The 20,395-nt window shown below is 51.2% G+C and overlaps 7 protein-coding genes across 7 annotated transcripts; 4 read left to right on the top strand and 3 right to left on the bottom strand.

Annotated features, from left to right (window-relative positions):
* Positions 1-953: 953 nt before the first annotated feature.
* Positions 954-4,397, bottom strand: BJY04DRAFT_66726 (serine/threonine-protein kinase). Its single transcript, XM_073720824.1, has 2 exons — positions 1,492-4,397; positions 954-1,442 (listed from the first exon to the last, which is right to left on the bottom strand). The coding sequence occupies exons 1-2, from the start codon at positions 4,295-4,297 to the stop codon at positions 1,174-1,176; spliced, it is 3,075 nt and encodes a 1,024-aa protein (XP_073570964.1). The 5' UTR covers positions 4,298-4,397; the 3' UTR covers positions 954-1,173.
* A 2,156-nt stretch (positions 4,398-6,553) lies between these two features.
* On the bottom strand, positions 6,554-8,942 carry BJY04DRAFT_218665 (GTPase-activating protein GYP6; the record flags this gene model as incomplete). The annotated part of the gene is made up of 6 exons (XM_073716367.1): positions 6,554-7,722; positions 7,770-7,912; positions 7,964-8,481; positions 8,533-8,691; positions 8,756-8,858; positions 8,920-8,942. 6 exons carry the CDS (start codon positions 8,940-8,942, stop codon positions 6,554-6,556), a joined length of 2,115 nt encoding a protein of 704 aa, XP_073570963.1.
* A 106-nt stretch (positions 8,943-9,048) lies between these two features.
* Positions 9,049-10,966, top strand: BJY04DRAFT_190078 (uncharacterized protein). Its single transcript, XM_073711461.1, has one exon. The coding sequence runs from the start codon at positions 9,171-9,173 to the stop codon at positions 10,566-10,568; it is 1,398 nt and encodes a 465-aa protein (XP_073570962.1). The 5' UTR covers positions 9,049-9,170; the 3' UTR covers positions 10,569-10,966.
* A 114-nt stretch (positions 10,967-11,080) lies between these two features.
* Positions 11,081-12,468, top strand: BJY04DRAFT_190077 (putative Yippee zinc-binding protein Moh1). Its single transcript, XM_073711460.1, has 2 exons — positions 11,081-11,734; positions 11,800-12,468. The coding sequence occupies exons 1-2, from the start codon at positions 11,636-11,638 to the stop codon at positions 12,031-12,033; spliced, it is 333 nt and encodes a 110-aa protein (XP_073570961.1). The 5' UTR covers positions 11,081-11,635; the 3' UTR covers positions 12,034-12,468.
* BJY04DRAFT_66645 (alcohol dehydrogenase family protein) lies at positions 12,446-14,296 on the top strand. Its single transcript, XM_073720822.1, has 6 exons — positions 12,446-12,861; positions 12,912-13,058; positions 13,132-13,228; positions 13,282-13,746; positions 13,814-13,935; positions 13,992-14,296. The coding sequence occupies exons 1-6, from the start codon at positions 12,728-12,730 to the stop codon at positions 14,092-14,094; spliced, it is 1,068 nt and encodes a 355-aa protein (XP_073570960.1). The 5' UTR covers positions 12,446-12,727; the 3' UTR covers positions 14,095-14,296.
* A 125-nt stretch (positions 14,297-14,421) lies between these two features.
* BJY04DRAFT_190071 (ankyrin repeat-containing domain protein) lies at positions 14,422-17,531 on the top strand. The gene is made up of 2 exons (XM_073711459.1): positions 14,422-17,280; positions 17,331-17,531. Exon 1 carries the CDS (start codon positions 14,503-14,505, stop codon positions 16,927-16,929), a length of 2,427 nt encoding a protein of 808 aa, XP_073570959.1. The 5' UTR covers positions 14,422-14,502; the 3' UTR covers positions 16,930-17,280; positions 17,331-17,531.
* A 316-nt stretch (positions 17,532-17,847) lies between these two features.
* On the bottom strand, positions 17,848-20,364 carry BJY04DRAFT_190066 (putative C2H2 finger domain protein). The gene is made up of 4 exons (XM_073711458.1): positions 20,176-20,364; positions 20,009-20,086; positions 19,373-19,908; positions 17,848-19,197 (listed from the first exon to the last, which is right to left on the bottom strand). Exons 2-4 carry the CDS (start codon positions 20,021-20,023, stop codon positions 18,378-18,380), a joined length of 1,371 nt encoding a protein of 456 aa, XP_073570958.1. The 5' UTR covers positions 20,024-20,086; positions 20,176-20,364; the 3' UTR covers positions 17,848-18,377.
* Between the last annotated feature and the right edge of the window lie 31 nt (positions 20,365-20,395).

Here is a 20,395-nt window from a genome sequence, read left to right as displayed (position 1 = left end):
GACAAGAACCACCCAAGAAAACGCGCATCACGTGACTATCAGGCTACCATCCATATCCCCGTCAATGATCGGATTCTTCCTGTACTTGATCGAAGAGGAGACATCCGATATCAACCGGACCATACAGTCGAACAATATTAAATTAACCCATCACAACCCCAATCTCAATCCAACCCCCGTTTCTCAGCACCTCTTTTGACAATCAAACGGAAAACCACCCCCGTTCCTGGACCAGTGAATACCAACCAGTCAACTTCACGAGTCTCGCCAGGGCCCGCAGTCAAGACTTTGCCACCGCAGACATCCTGGCGAGTCAGATCCAACAGTTCTCGCAGGCTCTTAACGGAGGGATCATGGAGTTTCTCCGGTGATTTGCCTTCCATTCGATAAATTGCCTCGACGATTGTGAAATTTGATGAACGACACCCAATTCCGTGGCTGGCACGACTCGGTATCAATTCCCCCGCTTCACCCCCGCACCCGGTCGGGTTGGATTGGACTCATTGTGGATTCTCTCAACTGCTCCTTCAGAATAGCGTTGCATTTATTATTTCCACGGGTATCCTTATCGACTTTCGTAGTCTCCTTGACTAGAGTAGCCCTTGTTATAAACGTACTAGTGCAACGGTCTCGGTCGAATGCCATGCATCCTGTCCGGCGCCTGGGCCCTGCCTGCCGTGCCCCTGGGTTGGGCTTTGGACTCGGTCTTACAGAGGGCTCTACGGAAGTTTAGAGAATAATTCATCCAATTGCATGCAGATGCCTCGGCAGTTAACTAGCCAACCAACAAAGCATCGTTCGCGCTATATCACAGGGTATCTCGCTGTTTTCTTGCCTCTATATCAATCAATCATTCAGTTAACGGCGGTCTTTTGCTTTATTCCTCGGGTGGAGAAATGAGAGTAAAAGAGAGAAAAGAAAAAGAGAAGAAACGAAAGTACAGGCTGTCGACCGCAAAACCACTCTCGTAAGCATATTTCTCGTCCTGTCGGTCGTTGCTGGTCGTGATGCATGGAAAAAGAAACATCAATGTTATATTGCTGTCATTCGTCCAGTATGTCGGTATGAGTATGTAAAAGATTCTTCTTCGTGCATTTGTATGGTCATCTCCGTCCGTATATAAGCTGCCGAGTCGGTTTATCCAAAATGAATCCGTTCGGCCCACGGCATATTTCAGCTGTCAACCATCCAAGGGTGTTCCAGGACTTCGCCTATCGTTAACCGATTATCCACGTCGCGGTCAAGCATTTTCCTGATCAGGTCGATGCACTCCTCCGTAAATGGTAGAAACGGGACTCGAAGAGGGTGGTCCAGAATCTCGTCAATGTTGTAGAACGGGTTCTCTTTGTAAACGATCGTGTATAAAAGAATCCCGAGCGCCCATATGTCTTGCTCTTTGCCTCGGTATGATTTGCCTTGCAGTACCTCGGGGGCGGCGTAATCTAGAGAGGATCAGTTATGAGCCTAACGAATATTTGATTGCAAGCTTACCTATCGTGCCGACAAAAACATCAAACGGCCCATTCTTGATGTAGGCCGCGCTGCCGAAGTCGATCAGCTTGATCCGACCTTCACCGTCAAGTATCACGTTCTCATCCTTAATGTCTCTATGGACTACCATGGCTTTCGTGTGCAAATGATAGATGGCGCTGACAACTTGCTTGAAAATGTTCCGGCACTCCTGCTCATCCATGTTGGTTTTCAGTTCGATGTAGTCGAATAAGTCCATTCCAGGAAGTCCGTGAGGTATCATCTCAATGTAATAATTGATATCATCTTCAAAGAAGCCTTCCATTTCCACAATATTAGGGTGCTTCAGACCGTCTTTCCGAAGATAATCCAAGACATGAATCTCCAGCGGAACAGTCCCAAGTCGACGATCGCGAGTCCATGTATCAACTAGAATTCTCTTCTTGGTCACGTACTTGAGCACGACCTTCTTCGCGGGGATTTTCTTCATGCGGGCAAGTTTGACTTCGCCATACGCTCCCTGACCCATCTCCTCAAGGATGACGTAGTCGGCGATCGTGCGTTTTTTAGGTACTTCTTTGGGGTTGAGAGGTTTCACTTCAGGCATCGGTTGAACTGGCTTGTCAGTGAGTGGCTCGGAAGCGGCCTCGCTAAGTTGCTGGGTCAAAGTTGACGTCGGTATCCGTGTCTTCACTGACACCTCTTCTGGTATTGTGAGTCGTGGTGTTGTACCCATGGACGATTGTGTTTTCGACGATGGAGTTTCAGTAGGGCTTGTCGCTTGAGAAGAGACTTCGTGTGATGAAGGCAGATTCCCGGGCGGGCAAACGGAGTGTATGTTTCTCGAGTAGGTAACCCATAGCGCATATACAAGCTCCGTTACCGTGACAGCATCTTCGGAGCCATCATCAGTCTCGTTCTCACCGGTATTCTTTTCACGCTGCTTGGGAAAGATGGTCCCGCTCTTTACAACCCGAAGCTGAACGTCAACTGCAATAGTAGATCCGTCACGGTGTTTGGCGGTGAGGCCAGCTGGCTCTAGAAAGACCGATGCGACATTGGCTTTGCCTTCTCGTAGCATGGAGAGAGTTCGCGCTCTCCGAAAGCTCAATTCCGGTATAACAACGCCGTCAACCAATGGAACATTTTCCTCATCAGAGATCACTGACAAATAGTCGTCAAACCCGGGTATGAGGTCTGAAATGTTCAAACCTTCTGGTCGTTCATAGCCAAACAAAGCGGATGAAAACACTGAGTTCGAGCTTATGATTTTGAGATTCGCAGACGATAGTACCATGATGCCGGCGACATGTGGAAAGCTAGATATTCGGAGAGAGCGTGAGGCTCCGTCTTTAGAAATAGTGGTCGGGATGCAAATTGGCCCCGAAGTACTAGCAGCGAAGTATTTTATCTTTGCGAGCTCATCGATACCCTTCTCGACCGAGCCTTCGAGACATTTTTGAGGAAGGTTAGGAAGGAGCTTTGTGAGATGTTGACCAGTCTCCAAAACTCCATGACCCCAGACTTTGTCTGTGGCGCCGCGAGTGGAGGTAATCTTCCACAACCCGTCACAGGTAATAAAGGCGACGTCTTCTTGGATTTCCTCTAGAACCCAGATCAGACCGCCACGCTTTTCCATGACCCAGATACTTGCAGATCCCTTGGTACCATTGCGCTTCTGGATAGGAACTACATCACCGCACAACAAAACACCACGCGATTTGGTCGCCGGATGATTGAGCTGCCTCGCCGTATAAGCACTTGAACCGTAGCCGTCGTCGGTTTGAGCTCGCCGTGAAGGACGAGCGCGAGAGGGAGGTTTACTGAGCAGCTGGGCGGTCACACCGTTACCCATCCCCATGGACCTTTGAGGCACGGGTTTCATACGGGATTTATCAGGTGAGGGGCGGACCTTCGCTGCGGCATCGGTCGTGGGATCCCGCAATTTGGACTCGAGCCACTGGCGTCGGTCCTCCTGTACGACCTCTAAGATACTCAGCTTGCGGACTTCTGCTTGTGTAACACCAAATATAAGACAGGAGAGGTCATTGGCTGCTAGGATAGTCCAGGGTGCCTTGGACTCGGTCCGGAAAACGGCCTGTGACACTGGATTCCATTTGCTGCTATGGGTGTGCAAGGCGGGAATTGGGAAAACAGATCCAAAGGTCGAGGTGCTTAGCGGGGAGAAGGGATCTGCAGCGGTGTATGGTTGTGCTAGAGTCTCTATCAGTTGGCTCTGAGGTGTTGAGCTGACGTCTGTGAAAGTACGTTTTAAGCTTACGCGCCTGGATGCAGGAGCGGTCCTTAACCCTCGGATCTCATGAGGCAGCTGTTGACTGGAAGTTAGCTGAGGTGGTGCTGGCTCCCGCACAGCTTCTTTGGCCTCTGGTAAGGGTTGTTGGAGCTCCGTAAATGTTCTATCAAAAACATTGTCACTTCCCACGTCGGCAGGTCCAGTCATAGGCCCTCGCGACGTCCCGGAGATGTTGGACTGGGACAAAAGATCCACCATTGCCTGGGTGTCCGTACCACCGCGCGCAAGGCTAGGGCTAGGAACTCCAGCGTTGCTCGAGGCCCATCCAAAGCGGTCACGCATGAAATCTATAGACCTTTTGAGGATATTCTGGCGGTTGTGTAATAGCTCCTCAGATTGTCGCGCAAAGGAAAAGGAGTGTAGAGATTCAGATGGAAATCGGTGAAGGTCTTCCAGAGTATTGACATCTTGGTTATGTGCAACGGCCATGGAGTTGGCTCTCGACGACGAAACAGATCGCGGCGAAGGGGAGAGGGTCCGGGGACTGAGAGCAGCTATTGAAGAAGCAGACATATTCGGAAGTGTGAAAACCCGGGAGGGTGGTTGCGAGCGAATACGATCTAAACCGGACGGCCCAAGTCCATGCTCATGTTCAAGAAGCGGAGACCTGAAAGAGATACAGATTGTTGTTTTTTAGTTTTGAATTTTTTTTCTCATACAATGGCAAGATGGTTCCGACAAATGCAAGGGGAAGCTGCAGCTGGTGATTTACCCACCTTGGGAGGGAATCGAACCCAGCCGGAATAGACTCCACTGAGTATCCTAACGTATCGCCCTGGGCGCCTGAAAGTTGTGTCATGAAGGACTCCGCCTCTGGGGATTCTGAAAGAGGCCCCAATGGGGACGACAGGGGACTTGGTTCGCCTAGATTACAGCATCATTAGCATATTCTCGTCTAAGGATAAGATACCAGGTCAAGCGTGTCGGCCAGCTGCAAGCTCGAGGCAACGAATGAGCCGACCAGACTTTGCTATCCCTTTCCCCTTATCTCGCTATGACATCCAATCCGTGTCGTGTCCCTTCTAGATGCTCACTTTGGCGCTCATTTTTGCCAGACGCTTGTCGCCCCTTGATATGGAAAAGCAGGAGCAGGTCCCGAGCAAGGGGAGAACAACAGCATCAAACTAACCATCAGGATTATATGCAGCAGACCCCATAGTTTTCCAAGCAATTAACGGCCCAGTGGCCAGTACCAGTTGGGCCGTTCGCGAGCAGGTGCTATAAACGGCGCGATCTCGAGTATTGAGCGGTGACGACGGGATGGTGCTACATGAGACGACCACAAAAATCAACGGTGGGCCGTGGCCGTGGACATGGGATTGTGCTTCCCCTCACGCTTGTCGCCGGGTAGAGTGATTCGGTGACTCGACGCTTTGATACGATCGACAAAGGAGGCTCTCTGTTTGTTCAACCTAGTGTATAAAGCTGTCGAAGGGGGATAGGGGACAGGAAAGACAATCTGCCTTTTGCCGTAGGTACGTTCTAGAAAGGAGAGAATCGGGTTGGGAGACCGCGTTGCCGAAGGAGAGGCGCGAGAGACGCAAGGTCAGAGGACTGGTGGCCAACGGAGGCCGAAGTGAGCAGCTGCCCCAGGAGGTCACAGGCACGGTCCCAGTGGCGAGGAGCACGCGGGGAGCTGGGGTGAGAGCTGGGAAGGTGTTCCCCCAAGAATAGACTGCGAAAATGAAACGCTGGTCAGAATTTTCTGCAAACCGGCTGCATGAGTAGTGAGAAAGGAAGACCGCCTGGGGGACAAGTGCGGGACAAACTTCGGGAGAGGAAAAATGTCAGGGGAGAGAAGAGGAGACTAGGACGCCCTACCAATACCACTGCGGGGGTTGAAAAGCAGCTATCCCAGAACCGACCAGCAGGTCGAGTTTCGGAGCAGAAGACGCGTATGCTGTCGTTGGATGAAGAGAGAAATGGAGTAGACGAGAATTAGTAGGTAGGTACGTAGGTAATGGATGAAGCTGAAGTAGTATTGAAGAGTCAGCCGGTTGAATGCGATGAAAGCAGACTATGACGTTGTTTTGCTTTTCTTGAATTCTTTTATTGACACATGAAAGACACTATTGAGAGGAAAGGTCTTGGAATCTCCGATGACTTGTGGACTATTCAAAACAAGATCCTCGTGAGGTGGAAGTGCGCGCGGTACTCCGGTCGGGCTAGGAGCAAAGCCTTCACCATCTTTTTTTTATCTCCAGCTCCATGTCCATAGTTATAACGACTGCCACGGCCAGGTCAGACCGCTCTGCTATAGGCCAGAATCAATCTCAAGATCGAAATCGTACCGGCTCTGAGGTCTCCATAACTTGTCGATGTGGTGATGTAATAACCAAGGATGAGTCTCACCTTGCGCTCGGTCGTTCCTGAGCATACAGTTACCGAACCATCTCAGTACAAGCACCTATATACCTAGCGACCACTGATCTCAAACAGTGCTTCCTAACTTCAATACAGCCTCTACACTTCTCTATCCTCCTTTTCGGGGCTGGGTGAAACTCCTCAGATGCAACAGTGTTTTCTTCCTTCCACCCCTTGGCGCAACGACTAGAAGAGCGCTGGCTCCGAAGCTGATAGGACGGTCAGAGGAGACTATAACGGGCTAAACTCCCACGGATGAACGAATCCTGCACAAAGACCCTGGGCCGAGCCTCAGTTTAAGGGTCCACGCATAGAGCATTATGGTCACTTGGAGGATGCGCGAGATGACGTGTATAGCAAGATAGCTGTCTGGGTATATGATTTTAGATCGATGTAAAAGGTTTCCTATTCTTCGCTCTTTCCTCCTCTCAAGCTCTCCAAAACCATTCCATCCGGTTCGGGGTTTGGCATCTTTTGCTCAACATCGCCAGTTCCGAATAGTGCATTCGATTTATTCCGCGGTTCACCATGCCGGGTCTGTTCGGGTGGTACTGAGGCCTGGCTAACGAAACTTGACAGATGTCGATCTTCTCCAAGCATCCAGGAGAATTCAGAGTTTGCCAACGACGGACGAGCAGCGTGTCGTACAGGCTTGGTGTTTCTTGTCGGCCTAGGCGACAGAACACTAGGCGGCTTGGTGTCAAGTGCAACAGGAGACTTCGCAGTAGGTGTGGTCGCGACACTAGATTGAGCCGGAGAGCGTAAGGGATTTTCATTTTCTGACGTCTTAAAATCCCCCTTTCCGGCTGTTGGGCTGTCTGAAGGTTTGGCCTGATCTGCAATGTGACCGCGCGTGGAAGGTAGCTTTCCACCTAGATTAGAGGTGGATGACTCAAGGCTCGCTTGCACTGACTCGATCTTGGCGAGGGACTGCTTCATCAAGTTCATAGCATCGGCATTGAGGTCCTCGTTCTTTTGTAGTTGGGAGCGAATGTCGCTCAGAGCTTGGCCCAGCGTCTTGGCGAGTGTCTGGTCTCGCCCCTCGAGGGATTCCATCTGGGCTTTCATCTGTTTAATAGCTTCCGATTCCTGATATAATGACGGACCAAGCGCGCGAATCGTAGCCGCATCCCCGTACTTCATTAGTCGTGCGGTGTGTTCTGATTGTATCGCTTGCATGTTCTTCTTCGCTTCACTAACAGCTCCGCGGACAGCTTTTGCTACACCCCATGTCTCTGTCCGTCGCTGTATGCCCTCTGACACATCCTGGAAAAGAGCCTCAATATTCAACGGGTTATTTCGTGCCGGCGATCTGGAAGGTGACGTTGCTCCGCTATCATCTCCGCGAAACTGGAACCTCCGGGGCAAGCGGGCTTTGCCGCCTGATGGGTTGGGAATCTTCGATAAATCAGGAGGTTTTCCTGAATACTTCGATATTATAAAGGCCCCTCGTTCAGGAGTAGGATTTTGCTCCAGATATAATCCATCTTCAACGAAACTTACAGGGGCGTGAGGTTCCGGTGAGGGATAACGAAGCAAGGTAGTCAAAACAGCTGATGAATCAGAAGCGAGTACTAAATCCATTAGTGTCAGATTGCAAGAACCAAGCCTGCGGACCTACACTGCCAGCGGACACGAAGTAACATTGCCACGCAAACGAAGTCTATCAGCTCTAACCGCAACCCTTCGGCGAAAAGGAAATCCCAGATCACCAACATTTCTTGGAAAGGAAATTCGCGGCCAAACAGAAGACGCATCCAACGTCTGGTTGTTTAAGCAGGTGACCCAAAATACATCCATGGCAGGAGAACTTACGTTAGAAATATTTGCGGCAAAATCTCCTGCGCCTGTAGATGATCGGCTAACTCAAAATCCGTGGACACCAACAATTGGTTATGGATATGTTCACATTGTAGAACAATCGGAACCGTGTCCGCCTGACCGCTTGCTGATGGATGTCTAGTATGCTCGTAATATACCCTTGTCGTCTGCATCACGGAGCAAAACAGAGTGAACGCGTCGTGCTCGATATAGTCGGGGTTCAAAAGTTGAACCATCATATCGTCATCTGCTCCCTTCGACTTGAACTCTTCTAGCGACTTTGGTTCAATAGCGTCACGGTCAATCACCCATAATAGAGGTGCTAACAACTCATGCATACCTTGGCGATAGCCTAGGTCGGGGTTGAGCTTCGAATAAATGAACAGGACGTCGATCATCATCGCCTTTGTCGCGGGCTCGCGAAAGAAATAGTTCTCCTGCAAGCATCGATCCACATCCTGCGATATATCGGCTCGCATCTGTTCATCTTGTCGTAGTGTCTGCCAAGGAGACTTGCGGAAATCAGTCAAAGGAAAGTACGTGATAGAGAGAAATTGACAAACCTGCTCATCGTCCGCCAGCGGATCGATGCTCGACTGCAAATCATCCGGGTGTCTAATGTACTTTAAAAAATGATCCTTCAACGCAACATAGGCACTGCGCGCCTCAGAGATCTTGCTCGGCCACTGAGTGCGACTAAGGTCTTCGAATAGCAAGAATGCCTATCCCTCGGTAAGCACAGGAACCCTAGCGCAGATACTCTGGAAACCATGCCTTCCAACAAACTGATCTGAGCCCATCGTCACATGTGCTAACTTGTTCCGACTTGAGTGCGCTGCGAAGGTCTGAGGGGGTGTCGCGAAAGTGAAAAAGGGAGCTCCATCTCTGTCTAGAAAGGTTGTTAGTCACGGGAACATCAAATGCAACTTAGTCGAGGTAGGAGAGTGTACCTTGAATCTTCGATACCCCTCATTTCTCCATAGTCTAGTCTAGAACAGAATAATTCGAAGAGGGTTAGTACATAGGAGGTGGTAGCACCATTGGCGGTACACAGGACGGCGATGTTGATGGCCGAGGGGCGATCGTCATCGGGCCCGGCTCCTCCCCGCTAACCGCCCAGGCTCCGAGTATCTACCTAGTCGTCATAACAATCTTCCTTTCACACCTCTGTTACTCTTAATGGTGCCGACTTCACTTTTCGATGTCGGCAGATCTGTTCGCAGAGTTCGGACATGGGGCGTCCACTAACCAGCCTTCGGAACCTGGGCGCCAGCAAGTTGCCGCATCCCCCCCGTCGCTAATACCGGGCTTGGATGCATTCGAAGATGCCACATCATCTCATTCGTACTCAACCCATTCAACCCATTACCTGCCACATTCGGCTCGGCTGAAAGCAAGTCACAACCATTCAACGCAGTTCGACGATTTTGGAGACTTCGAACGGCCGGCTAACCGAGACGACAACGATGTTCTTTTCGATGCCACATTGGAGAAGTTCTCAGATGACGGTAGCGATGAATGGGGTGAATTTGAATCTGCAGAAGCCACTGCTGGCGAGTCACAAACACAAAGGACCATTCAGGCACGGCAGGCTGTGGACAAGCCTGTATTCAAGGTCTTACAAAGTCCTAAACCACGCTCAACGTCCACGGGAACTCTGGACTTGTTGGACTCCCTGGACTCGCTCTCCGTTAAAGATGCACCCAGAGCGAACCATGGCAATTATTCGCACACGTTGACCAAGAGAGGCTCAACCATCAAAAGCACCCAATTACAGCCTAAGAAACCTATACCTCCTGTGGAGGATGAGACTTTTGAGGACTGGGGAGATTTTACTGATGGGCCCGCGGAGACCATCCGAGATACAAAAAGAGCCGTCAACAAGACAGAAGATGCGACGCGGGCCTCAAAGGCACTTACACAACCGCGGGGGACTCCACCAATTACCAAACGAGTAACACAGTCAACGCCAAATGGCCATGTGCGCCCAACGAATATACCCCCTCCGTCTATTCTGCTAGAGTTATTTCCACGGCTTTTCGAGCGCTTACGACAAGAGGGCACAGAAGCTAAGAGGAATCTACAACAGAGAGAAGTTTTGGAGTCTGTCGCTTCGTCTATCATCTCCACATTAAAAGCCGTCGCAAGGGTTGTCGCAGGGCGTACTTTGCGGTGGAAACGGGACGCCATCCTGAGCCAGAGTATGCGAATTGGCCCTGCGCGCTCAGGTAAGACAGGTGGGATGAAACTAAGTACTGTGAATAAGAACGAAGACATCAAAGAGAAGCAAGAAGCTGTCGACGTGATCAACATGTGGCGAGACCGTGCCGCGGTCTTCAATTCTGTCATTCAAGCTGCAAGCAAACGCCCTATACAGGTTATGCTCGAAAACACTCGAGTGATCACGGCTGCCGCTAGTCAGGGAGCAATAAAAGCTTCCCACGCATGTGCCCTTTGCGGGCTAAAGAGAGACGAACGGATACCCAAGATTGACGAGAATGTCGATGACAGCTTCGGCGAGTGGTGGACAGAGCACTGGGGTCATACTGAATGTAGGCAGTTCTGGGAGGACAACATGGGGCTTCTGGGCCAGCGGTGAGACTATCTACACACTCTTACTTTCTGACATGATGTGTCTTGTGCCTATTCTTCCGGTTCGATTTCCCGTTGTCGACGTTCCACGGCCGTTCGACCTCAAACAAGGTACAACGCTATAGGCTCTCACACTCAGAACGGCCTGCCAGTAAAGGTGCTGCTGACGTGCAATGATAAGCATTAATCCTCATTCCGGTACATACAGTCAGCAGATGTGAGAAATCGAACATGAGCGAGAGCTTCATCATCCCACTTTGAGAAGAACTGGGGCTTCCCAAACTCTATAGCCTTGATGTTAGATATGTTCTCCGCCGTACTCGCGCCGTAACAAATAGTTGATGAATTTAGCTCTAATTTAGAGCATATATTAGAAATGGATATACAGTAGAAGCTCTGAAGCACAGATCAAATGGTTTATCAAACAGACGGCTTAGAGCGAATTAGTAACCAGCGACCTACCTTGGGGGCACTGGGGCGGCCTCTTCACTTGATCACCCGACCAAGCTTCCAGCTTGTCTTGTCCTTAACTAATACCGAAGCGGTTGGAAGTTATCCAGAACTTCTGCTATATCATAAGGCTGCCCACTGTTTCATTGGGTTACCCGTGACTTTCGCATGTATCCGAACTTCTACTAAGTGGCTTGCTCCACCCCCTCACCCGACTTCCTGACCTCAGTCCAGCTCAGCCTCTCAGTCAACTCGCCCATCCTCTCTTCCTCCTGAGGGATTCCTCCCTCTTCCTGGAGCTTCTGTACAGACGCCGTGACCAACTCTCTATTCAGTCACCGCCCGCCGTCCAGAACCGTGACGGTGGCCTTCAACTCCTCAGCTATCTCCTTCCCCGCTTTGTACCTAACTCCGCTTCACAGCAAAGCTGGAACTTCCCCAGGCAAACCGCACCTTGCCTAAGCTTTATAACTCTTTCCATCTTCTCCGAGAGCTGACAGCACCTCGTATTTACTTGCCTAGCAAGACACCGCTCATTTTCCAGGAACCTCAGAAGTCCCTCCGAATCAGATTAGTGGTAATCCAGAAGGCCAGCAGCAACCACTTCAGGAGCAGCAGGACAGGATGGGACTTTCTTACAACGTCTACCTCACATCTGCGAAAATCTTTGGGTGCAAGCAATGCAAAACGCACCTCGCCGACTATGACGACATCATTAGCCGAGTGAGTATCGTCATTGCTCTCAAACTTGGATGCGGAGCCGCCGCTAATCGTTCGCATCTCCGCAGAATTTCCGGGGTCAACATGGCAAAGCGTACCTATTCAACAACGTCGTTAATATCACCCAGTCGGAAGCCGTGGAGCGTAGCATGACCACTGGCAGGCACCTCGTCCGCGACATTGCATGCAGACAATGCAGAGAAACGGTAGGGTGGAAGTACGACAAGGCGTACGAGAACAGCGAGAAATACAAGGAAGGGAAGTTCATATTGGAGGAGGAGCTCCTGTGCGTGGTATGCTAGGGTCAGTTTCCGCTTGGTTCACCCCTAGAGACATGTCATCGGCTCGGCGGGCCTGGTCGTTCTGAGGCACCTGGGTACGGCACTGTGCACAGAATGTCAGGGACAGTGTGTTATTCTATTCTTCGGCAAGGCGCAAAGTGAATGGCGTTAGATGGAGCGTTTCAATTGCGATTTTGGTCAAGTTCGGGACTGGAGTTTAAGCCATTATGCGACGCTGGCGGTTCTATCGAAGCATCGCCGACTTCAAACGGCTAAGATTGGTTCTATTTTCTTTTCAAGACGGCGAACGGTTAGAATGATAGCTGTTTGATCCTGAGAGACCCGTTTTCAGAATCATTCGGTCCTTCTGAGATTGTCAGGTAGTTCGCACCCAGCTCAATCTATCCAATATAATCAGCTCAACTCGAATTTGCAGTCACGCCGACCCTTAGGCCTCGACATACCACATTTCAAAAACTAAGCGAAGTTGGTTCCAAAAACTTTCAGCCTAACTCCTCAGATCAATTCCGGGGCATCTCGCTTGATCGGCGAAGCGCGAGATCGGTCAACATGACAGCCCCACTATGCAACCGGATGAGCCCACGCATCATCCATCGGGTTTGAACCCGAGATTGGGTCCAGTGGTCTTCTCGTATACCCTTGCAGCCTTCCTCCGTACTCCTCATACACGAGCAGCCTCGAGAATCCGTCAAACATGGTCAGCAAAACAATGCGCGCTGTGGTCTTCAACGGCAAGTTCAAGGTCGCAGTAGAGGAGCGTCCCTTGCCGCAAATCCAGGATCCAGAAGATATTGTCGTCAAGGCGAAATATACTGCGCTCTGTGGGAGGTAGGTTTCAATCATATATATCTTCTGTTTTCAGCTGACAGAAATGTCAGTGACCTCCATGTGTACCGCGGCACCGAACCAGCTGGAACAGGCTTCATCATGGGCCATGAGCTGACGGGTGAAGTTGTGGAAGTTGGAGAAGCGGTCAAGTCCGTACAGAAGGGGGATGTTATTGTTTCCGCGTTTACTACCTCGTGGTATGTTGTCGTCCGGTCTTTAACTTACTGAATGGATATGTAGAAGTGTATGCTGATGCAAATGGTACCAAAGCGGCACATGCTTCTACTGCAAGCAAGGCTTCTCGTCGAGATGTGACAAGAATGTTCTGCTCGGATGCGACGACCTAGACGGCGCTCAGGCTGATTTTGTATTCCTCCCCAGCTTTATTTATCCACGATGTCCAAAACTTATCTTCTCCAGGTCCGAATTCCTAACGCAGACGGCACAGTCATCAAAGCACCCTCCGGCATCGAAGAGAAATATCTTGTCCTTATGGGTGACATTTTCCCCACAGGTTACTTCGCCGCCCTAAACGCCTTCAAAAACTCGACCGCAGAGCAAATCGCCGAACAGACTGTCGTCGTTATCGGCTGCGGACCTGTCGGTCTCTGCGCTTTGATCAACGCACTCGAGTATAAGCCGAAGCATATTCTGGCTGTTGACTCCGTGCCGTCAAGATTGGAGCTTGCAAAGTCACTTGGTGCGGAGCCTTGGAACTTCCAGACTAGTAGGGAGGGGCTAGGACAGAGGGTGCTGGACTTGACCGAGGGGCGTGGAGCGGATGCCGTAATTGAAGTTGTTGGGTTGAGCCCGGCGTTGAAGATGGGGTATGACCTGTTGAGGCCATGGGGTGTGTTGAGCAGTGTGGGGGTCCATAATGGAGAGGTATGCGTTCCTACTCCCAACATCTACCAGTTTTATTTACTCCAGAAGAGTGTCTAATGTTCGACAGATCCCCTGGAATGGAAGCGAGGCATATGGGAAGAACCTGACGGTGCAAATGGGACGGTGTCCTGTGCGATCTGTGTCGGATGCGGCGCTGGAGGTACTGAAGAAAAACCAGCATCTACTTGGGTATGTTCTGTTACTTGTTGTGCTACTTAAGTCATGATGCTAATCTTTATCCACAGATTCATGACAGACCATATCATGCCTCTGTCGCAGGCTGTGGAGGCTTATGATCTATTCAATGCGATGAAGGTGCAGAAGGTTATCTTTGAGGCAGGAAAATAAATTTGAAACGCTCCGAAGAGGATCTCAAAAGAGTGCTTCATAATAGCATAAGAGTTTCCTAGAGGATGCGCTCGTAGATAAACCCTGTAGATGCAACAAAACAGCCACCAAGCAAGGAGTTTCGGCCGTAAGCAACCTCCATCAATATATAGAATCAAGCCTTTCAATATTCAATATAGAATTCAGAAAGATTTCAATTGTGCGTAGAATGCTATTTGTTGCACCTTGTGGACCTGAGGGCGCCTGACTGACTGACTGACTAAGAGACGCGGCCAACATGACAAGGTTCGGACGGAGGCTGATCCTTTCTTTAGGCACGCACTTTCTCTTCCTCAACGGCCATCATGAACACACTTATAAGCTCCCAAAGTCATCGATTCAACCGGCAGAAAGAATGTAAAGGTTGGGATGGCCTCCAATTCACCTCTACGTTGCTCCAGGGGCAGCCAAAACAGCCGCCTGTTGTCTCTTCCAGATGAGCTCATCTTAATCATCGGAGAGGAGCTAGCCTTGCCCAGTTTGAATGCATTGATTCTCTCCTCGAAACGATTCTACTTTACTCTCAATGCAAGTCTTTACACCCTGATGCTGGAACGGAGTCAGCCTCATAAGGCTTATAGAGCAGTCAGTTTCGCTGCTCAGGTCGGCAACCTTGCTGCGCTCAAGAAGATCTTCACATACGTCGCGCCGGAGGAATATTGGCTCGAGTCCAACTGGTTCTACCCTTTTTTACAAGCCACCCGTGGTGGTCATCATCATGTCTTGCGGTATTTTTTCGAGATTGGCGCCCCTTGGCGGACAAGAGACCTAGACCAAATGATGTTAATCGCCGCTAAGAACAACCATGTCAAGGTTGTGGAAGCTTTTCTGGACGGTGGCCTGGATATCACGGATCCCGGTGACCTTAAGTACTGCCCCCTCGTTACTGCTGCCTTGGGATACCAAGGGGATCTGGCCACCGTGAAGCTTCTTTGTGGCCGTGGCGCTAGGATAGACATGAAAAGCGAAGCGGACGACACGGTGCTTCATGAGTTAGCGAAGATTGGAAGCTTTGATATGCTACAGTTTTTCCTAGATTTGGGAAGCCCTGTCGACGCGCAGAACATCGAAGGAGATACACCCCTATTCAATGCAGTCAGACACCAGCACCACTCGGCTGTCTTGCTGCTCCTCTCGCGCGGAGCTAATGTCTCTATACTCAATTCCGGTGGAAATACTGCGCTGCATATTGCTGTTCTGAGCCGGGCCGCTTCCGCAGCTACCATCGTGCAGCTTCTGCTAGACCATGGAGCAGACGTCAATGCACGGTCAGGGACTGACAAAACCCCTTTACATCTTTCAACCAGGGGTGATGGAGGGGATCAGGGTATTGTGAAGGTCTTACTTGCGGCAGGGGCAGACTGCCGGGCTATAGTCGACAAGCACGACGGGACCACGCCATTGCTTAACGCTATGGCGAGCGGATACTTTAGACATCCTAACATATCCTTGCTGCTAGAGGCAGGTGGTGCCGAAAGCCCAGGACAAGATACTCGTGCGATGATTACTTGGGCTGTATACCACAATCTTGCCGACCTCCTGAGCAAACTCGTTGACGTCAGCCTCGACCCGGATCTACCAGATTTCCTAGCAACATGGCCATTAATCGAAGCAGTGCATCCTGGTCGTGAGCGAATATTGGGCTTTCTCCTTGGCAAGGTCACCGACGTCAACTGGAAAGCTCCCCACGGTACCACGGCTCTGATGCAAGCTGCTACAAAAGGCGCAAGCCTTGAGACTGTAAAGCTGCTCTTAGAACGTGGTGCGCATGCCGATGCCAAAGACAGATTTGGCGGCACGGCTCTAATGTACGCTGCACGGTCAAGCAGCCCAGAGGTGACAGAAATGATCCTCGCAAGAACAGCGCAGCCTGATGCTGTGGACACTCCGCGCCAAAATGCCCTCCACTACGCTATAGATGGACAACAAGCTGTAACTGTTGATGTACTCCTCAAACATGGTATATCTCCCACTCAAGAAGCCCGTAGTGGTATCAGTCCAATGGCCCTTGCCATCCGCCGAGGCAACCCGCTTATCGTCCGAAGCCTTCTGAACTACCAAGTTGGTGTTGAGACACGAGACCGCGAAGGCGACACCCCCTTGACCGCAGCATGTAAGCAAGGCGAAACCTCCATTGCCCAGGTCCTCTTAGAAGCAGGCGCAAGCCCAGAAACGCAAGCCGAAAACGGTACCAAGACATACCCACACTCCCGCTCCCCTCTCTGCATTGCTTGTGAAACAGGCAATTACAACCTCGCCAGTCTTCTTCTCAGTGCTGGCGCAAATCCTGAGGCCAGCACAGAAGTTGGCCAGAAGCCGCTCGGCATCGCCTCTGCAAAGAGCAATACAGATATCGTCGCTCTCCTCCTTGATCATGGCGCTCGTGCCGATACCATAGTCAGCAACATTCGTCTCCACCGCACAGCCCTCATCAATGCCGCACAGTACGGCCAGGTCAAAACCGTCGAATTACTCCTAGCTCGCGGAGCATGCATCAACTCACCTGACTACTACGGCCGCACGGCACTCTCACACGCCGCAGGCAGTGCGCATATACAACCCATCCAAGTTTTGATAGACGCCGGCGCAGAAATCGATAGTCCAGATTGCAAAGGCCAGACACCCCTCTCCTGGGCTGTGGTTCAGGGCCATGCGCACGCAGCAGAGATATTAGTCCGAGCAGGCGCGGATGTAACCCGCCCCGATAAAGAAGGCTGTACACCAATAACCCTTGCTCTGAGGGCAACAGATGAAGCAGCTATCAAAGTTCTTTACCAGACCCATAGCCACAGCTAGCCACATACACACTTGGTATACATATCTAGATAGAAACCTACATACATCTCCCTAATACATCTTGGAAACACAACCCCATCAATCAACCAGCAGCCCAAGCCAATCTACTCCATTGGCCAGGCATTAACTTAACTGCAAACTCTCACACCGTCCACGGTCCAACCAAGGAAACCCCATCAACAAACTCCGGCCTTCCACCTGGCCAATGACAACCTCACCATCCCTGACTGGAACCAGCTAATCAGCCCCGGCCGCGAGCCGGAACCTAACCTAACCCTCCCAATCTAACCTTCCCCCAACCACCGACCAGAAGGACTTCGAGTGCCGCAAACTCAATTCGAGGAGCAGGACCTGGCAAACAAACTCAAATCCAACCTTGCAACACATGAATGGAGCCTTACCCTGAGAGCGCATGCCAATCAGCAGTCGCCAGCACAGCAATCCAGCATTGCCCAAACACTGAACAACCGCTCAAGAATGGCAGCCGGTACGGAGCGGAGTATGGGGGATTCGAGCACGAGGATGATTTCTCAATGCAGAGGGGTGCTTCTGGCCAAGAGGGTCTGGAGCATAGGTATACCCTTCTACTCTGTAGAATTGGGAGGTTTCATCTTGGTCTTGGAGAACCAGTAGCTGCCTGGAGATATAGTACGAGTAGTAAGCAGTGCATACATTAAGTTACGATACAGCAACCACAGCCACGAAAGTGGCGCCCATGCCATCTCATAAAATACAAAAGCATACCATGTATACGTACGTTCTAGATTGCTTTTGCTAACGCCAATGGGAAAGGATTTATGTTTGGCTGGCCGTCTAGCTTCCAGTCTGGCTTGATCTGCGGGAGAAGCCGAGGTGGAATGACTGGCAAGGATCAGGGATTCGAGAGGAAAGGTAACCTATCCACGAATGGAAAAAAGAGTGTTCCGAAGGTTATGGATGAGACGAAAATCTATATAGTAGACAGGACTACAGTGATTGATCTGGCCAACAGCCAACTGAACAAAACTGAACCTGGACCAATGGAGAGTGCAAAATATGCTAGAATGCTATCCGTTCGGATTTATACATGTGTGGTATAGAGCCAATGAAAAATGGCTTGTAAAGAAAATAAAAAGAGCAGATCAAGTATCGGGTCGGCAGAAAGATACAATGTAGGAAAGATGGCCAGAGTAAGGCATAGGCAGTTAAGACAAAAGAAACGATTTAATATACCCTTGATTCCATCATGCAGCAGGGCGCCCCGGCCAAGTACACGGGGCGATACAGTCCCTGAATGGTAATACACGCAAAGGGGGTCTCCAACTCCAAGTGGTCAAATCACAGCAACATTCGAAAAGTTCACGCAGGCTCTCGTACATGTCATGAGGGGTTATAAGGTTGAGGCGGTCGTGTAAGGAGGAAAGCCCTCCAGTTACCCCCGGAAAGGGGTTTGGCTGGACAAGGAATATTTATTCCTCCATCCGCCCAAAGACACCGTCGTCATCGTCATCCGCCTGAGTGGGGCGGCTGCCGAAGTCAACATCAGCGTTGCGGGTTTGACGGCTGCTGCGTTCCGTGTTGCCCAGCCTGACTTCGCGCTCGTCCGACACTTTGTACGACATGGACGGATTGTAGGACAGTGAGAGGAATACGTCCTTCTGGGAGCTTGGGAGGGTACTATCCGCCACGCTCGTCCCTGAGCGTCCTAGACTGTGGTTCTCGGAAGAAGCGGCCTGGTCGAGGAAGCGGGACGGGAGTGGGGGGACAGGTGGAACGCCGGGAGACATGGACGTTGGCCCCATCCGGGGTGTTCCAAAGTTGCAGAGCCCGATAGCAGCAGCCAGATCAGCTTCGTCATCCTCGTGCAGCTTTGCCTCGGCGGTGGACGGACGGGTGTCGATGCTCGAGTGACGGAAGTGCGAGAAAGCTGGCGAAGCCCACGGAGCGCTCCCCGTGTACGAGCTCGAGGGGACAGACTGGAAGGACTGGGAGTACTGAGGACCTGCGTGGTGGGCGCCGTAGGGCTTTTCCGGCTCAACGGACATATCGTCGTCACTGTTGTCTTCATCCATCGGTGGCGGGGTGGTCTCCGCAGAACTGAGACCGTTTCGGAACTCAGAGGCGTCTGGGGAGGCCGAAGACGTCTCCGACCCATTTTCAGGGCTTTCCGCGGTCGGGTCGTCAACATTCATGGTGACGAGGACCGATGCTGCTTCCAACAATTGCACCTGCTGGTGCTTAGAAATCAAGAGCTTGGACGTGATCGCCCATGCAGGGTCATGCTCCCACCTAAGTTTCGATAACCGGTCAACCGACTGAAACTCCGCTACGGGAAGGGAGATGGGGGGGTGTGGGACTGAAAGGGGAGCTAGATGACCACGAAGGCGACCGTTGCAGAGCCGACATGGTGCATTGCTCCAAACCGAGTCGGACGGCAGGATGGCAGAGGGGGGAGGTTACACACATATGCTTAGACAAGCAACTGCCATGCTTGTACCCCTTCCCACAACGGTCGCAGCGGAGTTCGGGCCTGGAGCCTTTTCCTTCGCCCTTGACTAGATGTGACCCTTCGCTAGCCCGGCGATTGCGGTTCTTGGTGCTGACGGGCTTGCTAGAGGGCACACTTCCATCCACCGCGGTTTGAGCCATTGGTGAATCCTCCGGTATTTGGCTGGGAGACGCCTTGCGAGCGACCAGGGATTCCCGACTCGGACTGTTTATACTGCGAGAAAGGTATGAGCTGAAGGCAGATCCGGCTCCGACCGAGCTCGATTCGAGGCCTTTTCGACTTCCTCGTCGATGGGCGGGCATGGCGAGGCCTACGGCGTCTGGGGAGTCTTTTAAAGAGGCCGCGACGGCGGCTGCGGCGTTGGCGGCGGCTGTGGTGGTCACACTCTTTCGGCGAGTCACCCGATGGTTGGAGTTAACGGCACCGAGCGAGATGGAATGAGAATGGTGACGAGGGGCGGATTGAGGCACGGGACGCGAGAAAGATAATTCCTGTTGAGTTAAAGTGGAGGATTTAGCAATGTTCCTCTAACTGTCTGGCAAAAAAAAAAAAAAAGAGACTCCTAAGAAAGGAGCACAAAGATAAAGTTACCTTGAATGAAGCCATGGCGGGTAGGTGGACTTTGGGAAAGTCAATCCCAGAGAGCCCTTGGAGAGAAGAAAGTCAAAACTGCCTGTGTCAGTTGGCTGGCTATTGTCAGAGGGGATGCTGTACGGAGAGTAGAGCTGGAGAGAGGGATAATAAGGAGCGCAGGGTACCTGTGGGCGGAAGAACTACTAGGCTCAGGGCACAGAAGATAAGCAATTGGGCGAGACGAATTGAGTCGAAAAGGCAACGAGGGAAGATTGTATATAGTGGTGAGGACGAAGGTAGGGAGGGAGTAGAAAGAGAACAAAAAAAAAGTCCAGGAGTTGAGGGGATTGAGAGAGAGAGAGAGAGAGAGAGAGGTAAGAAAGAGGAGAAAGAAAGAGTGAGAGT

This window comes from Aspergillus karnatakaensis (assembly GCF_047715665.1).
Source record: "Aspergillus karnatakaensis strain CBS 102800 unplaced genomic scaffold BJY04scaffold_26, whole genome shotgun sequence".
Classification (NCBI taxonomy): Eukaryota; Fungi; Ascomycota; class Eurotiomycetes; order Eurotiales; family Aspergillaceae; genus Aspergillus; species Aspergillus karnatakaensis.
Note: the sequence above shows the minus strand (reverse complement) of the source record. Positions and strands in the feature narration are given on the sequence as shown.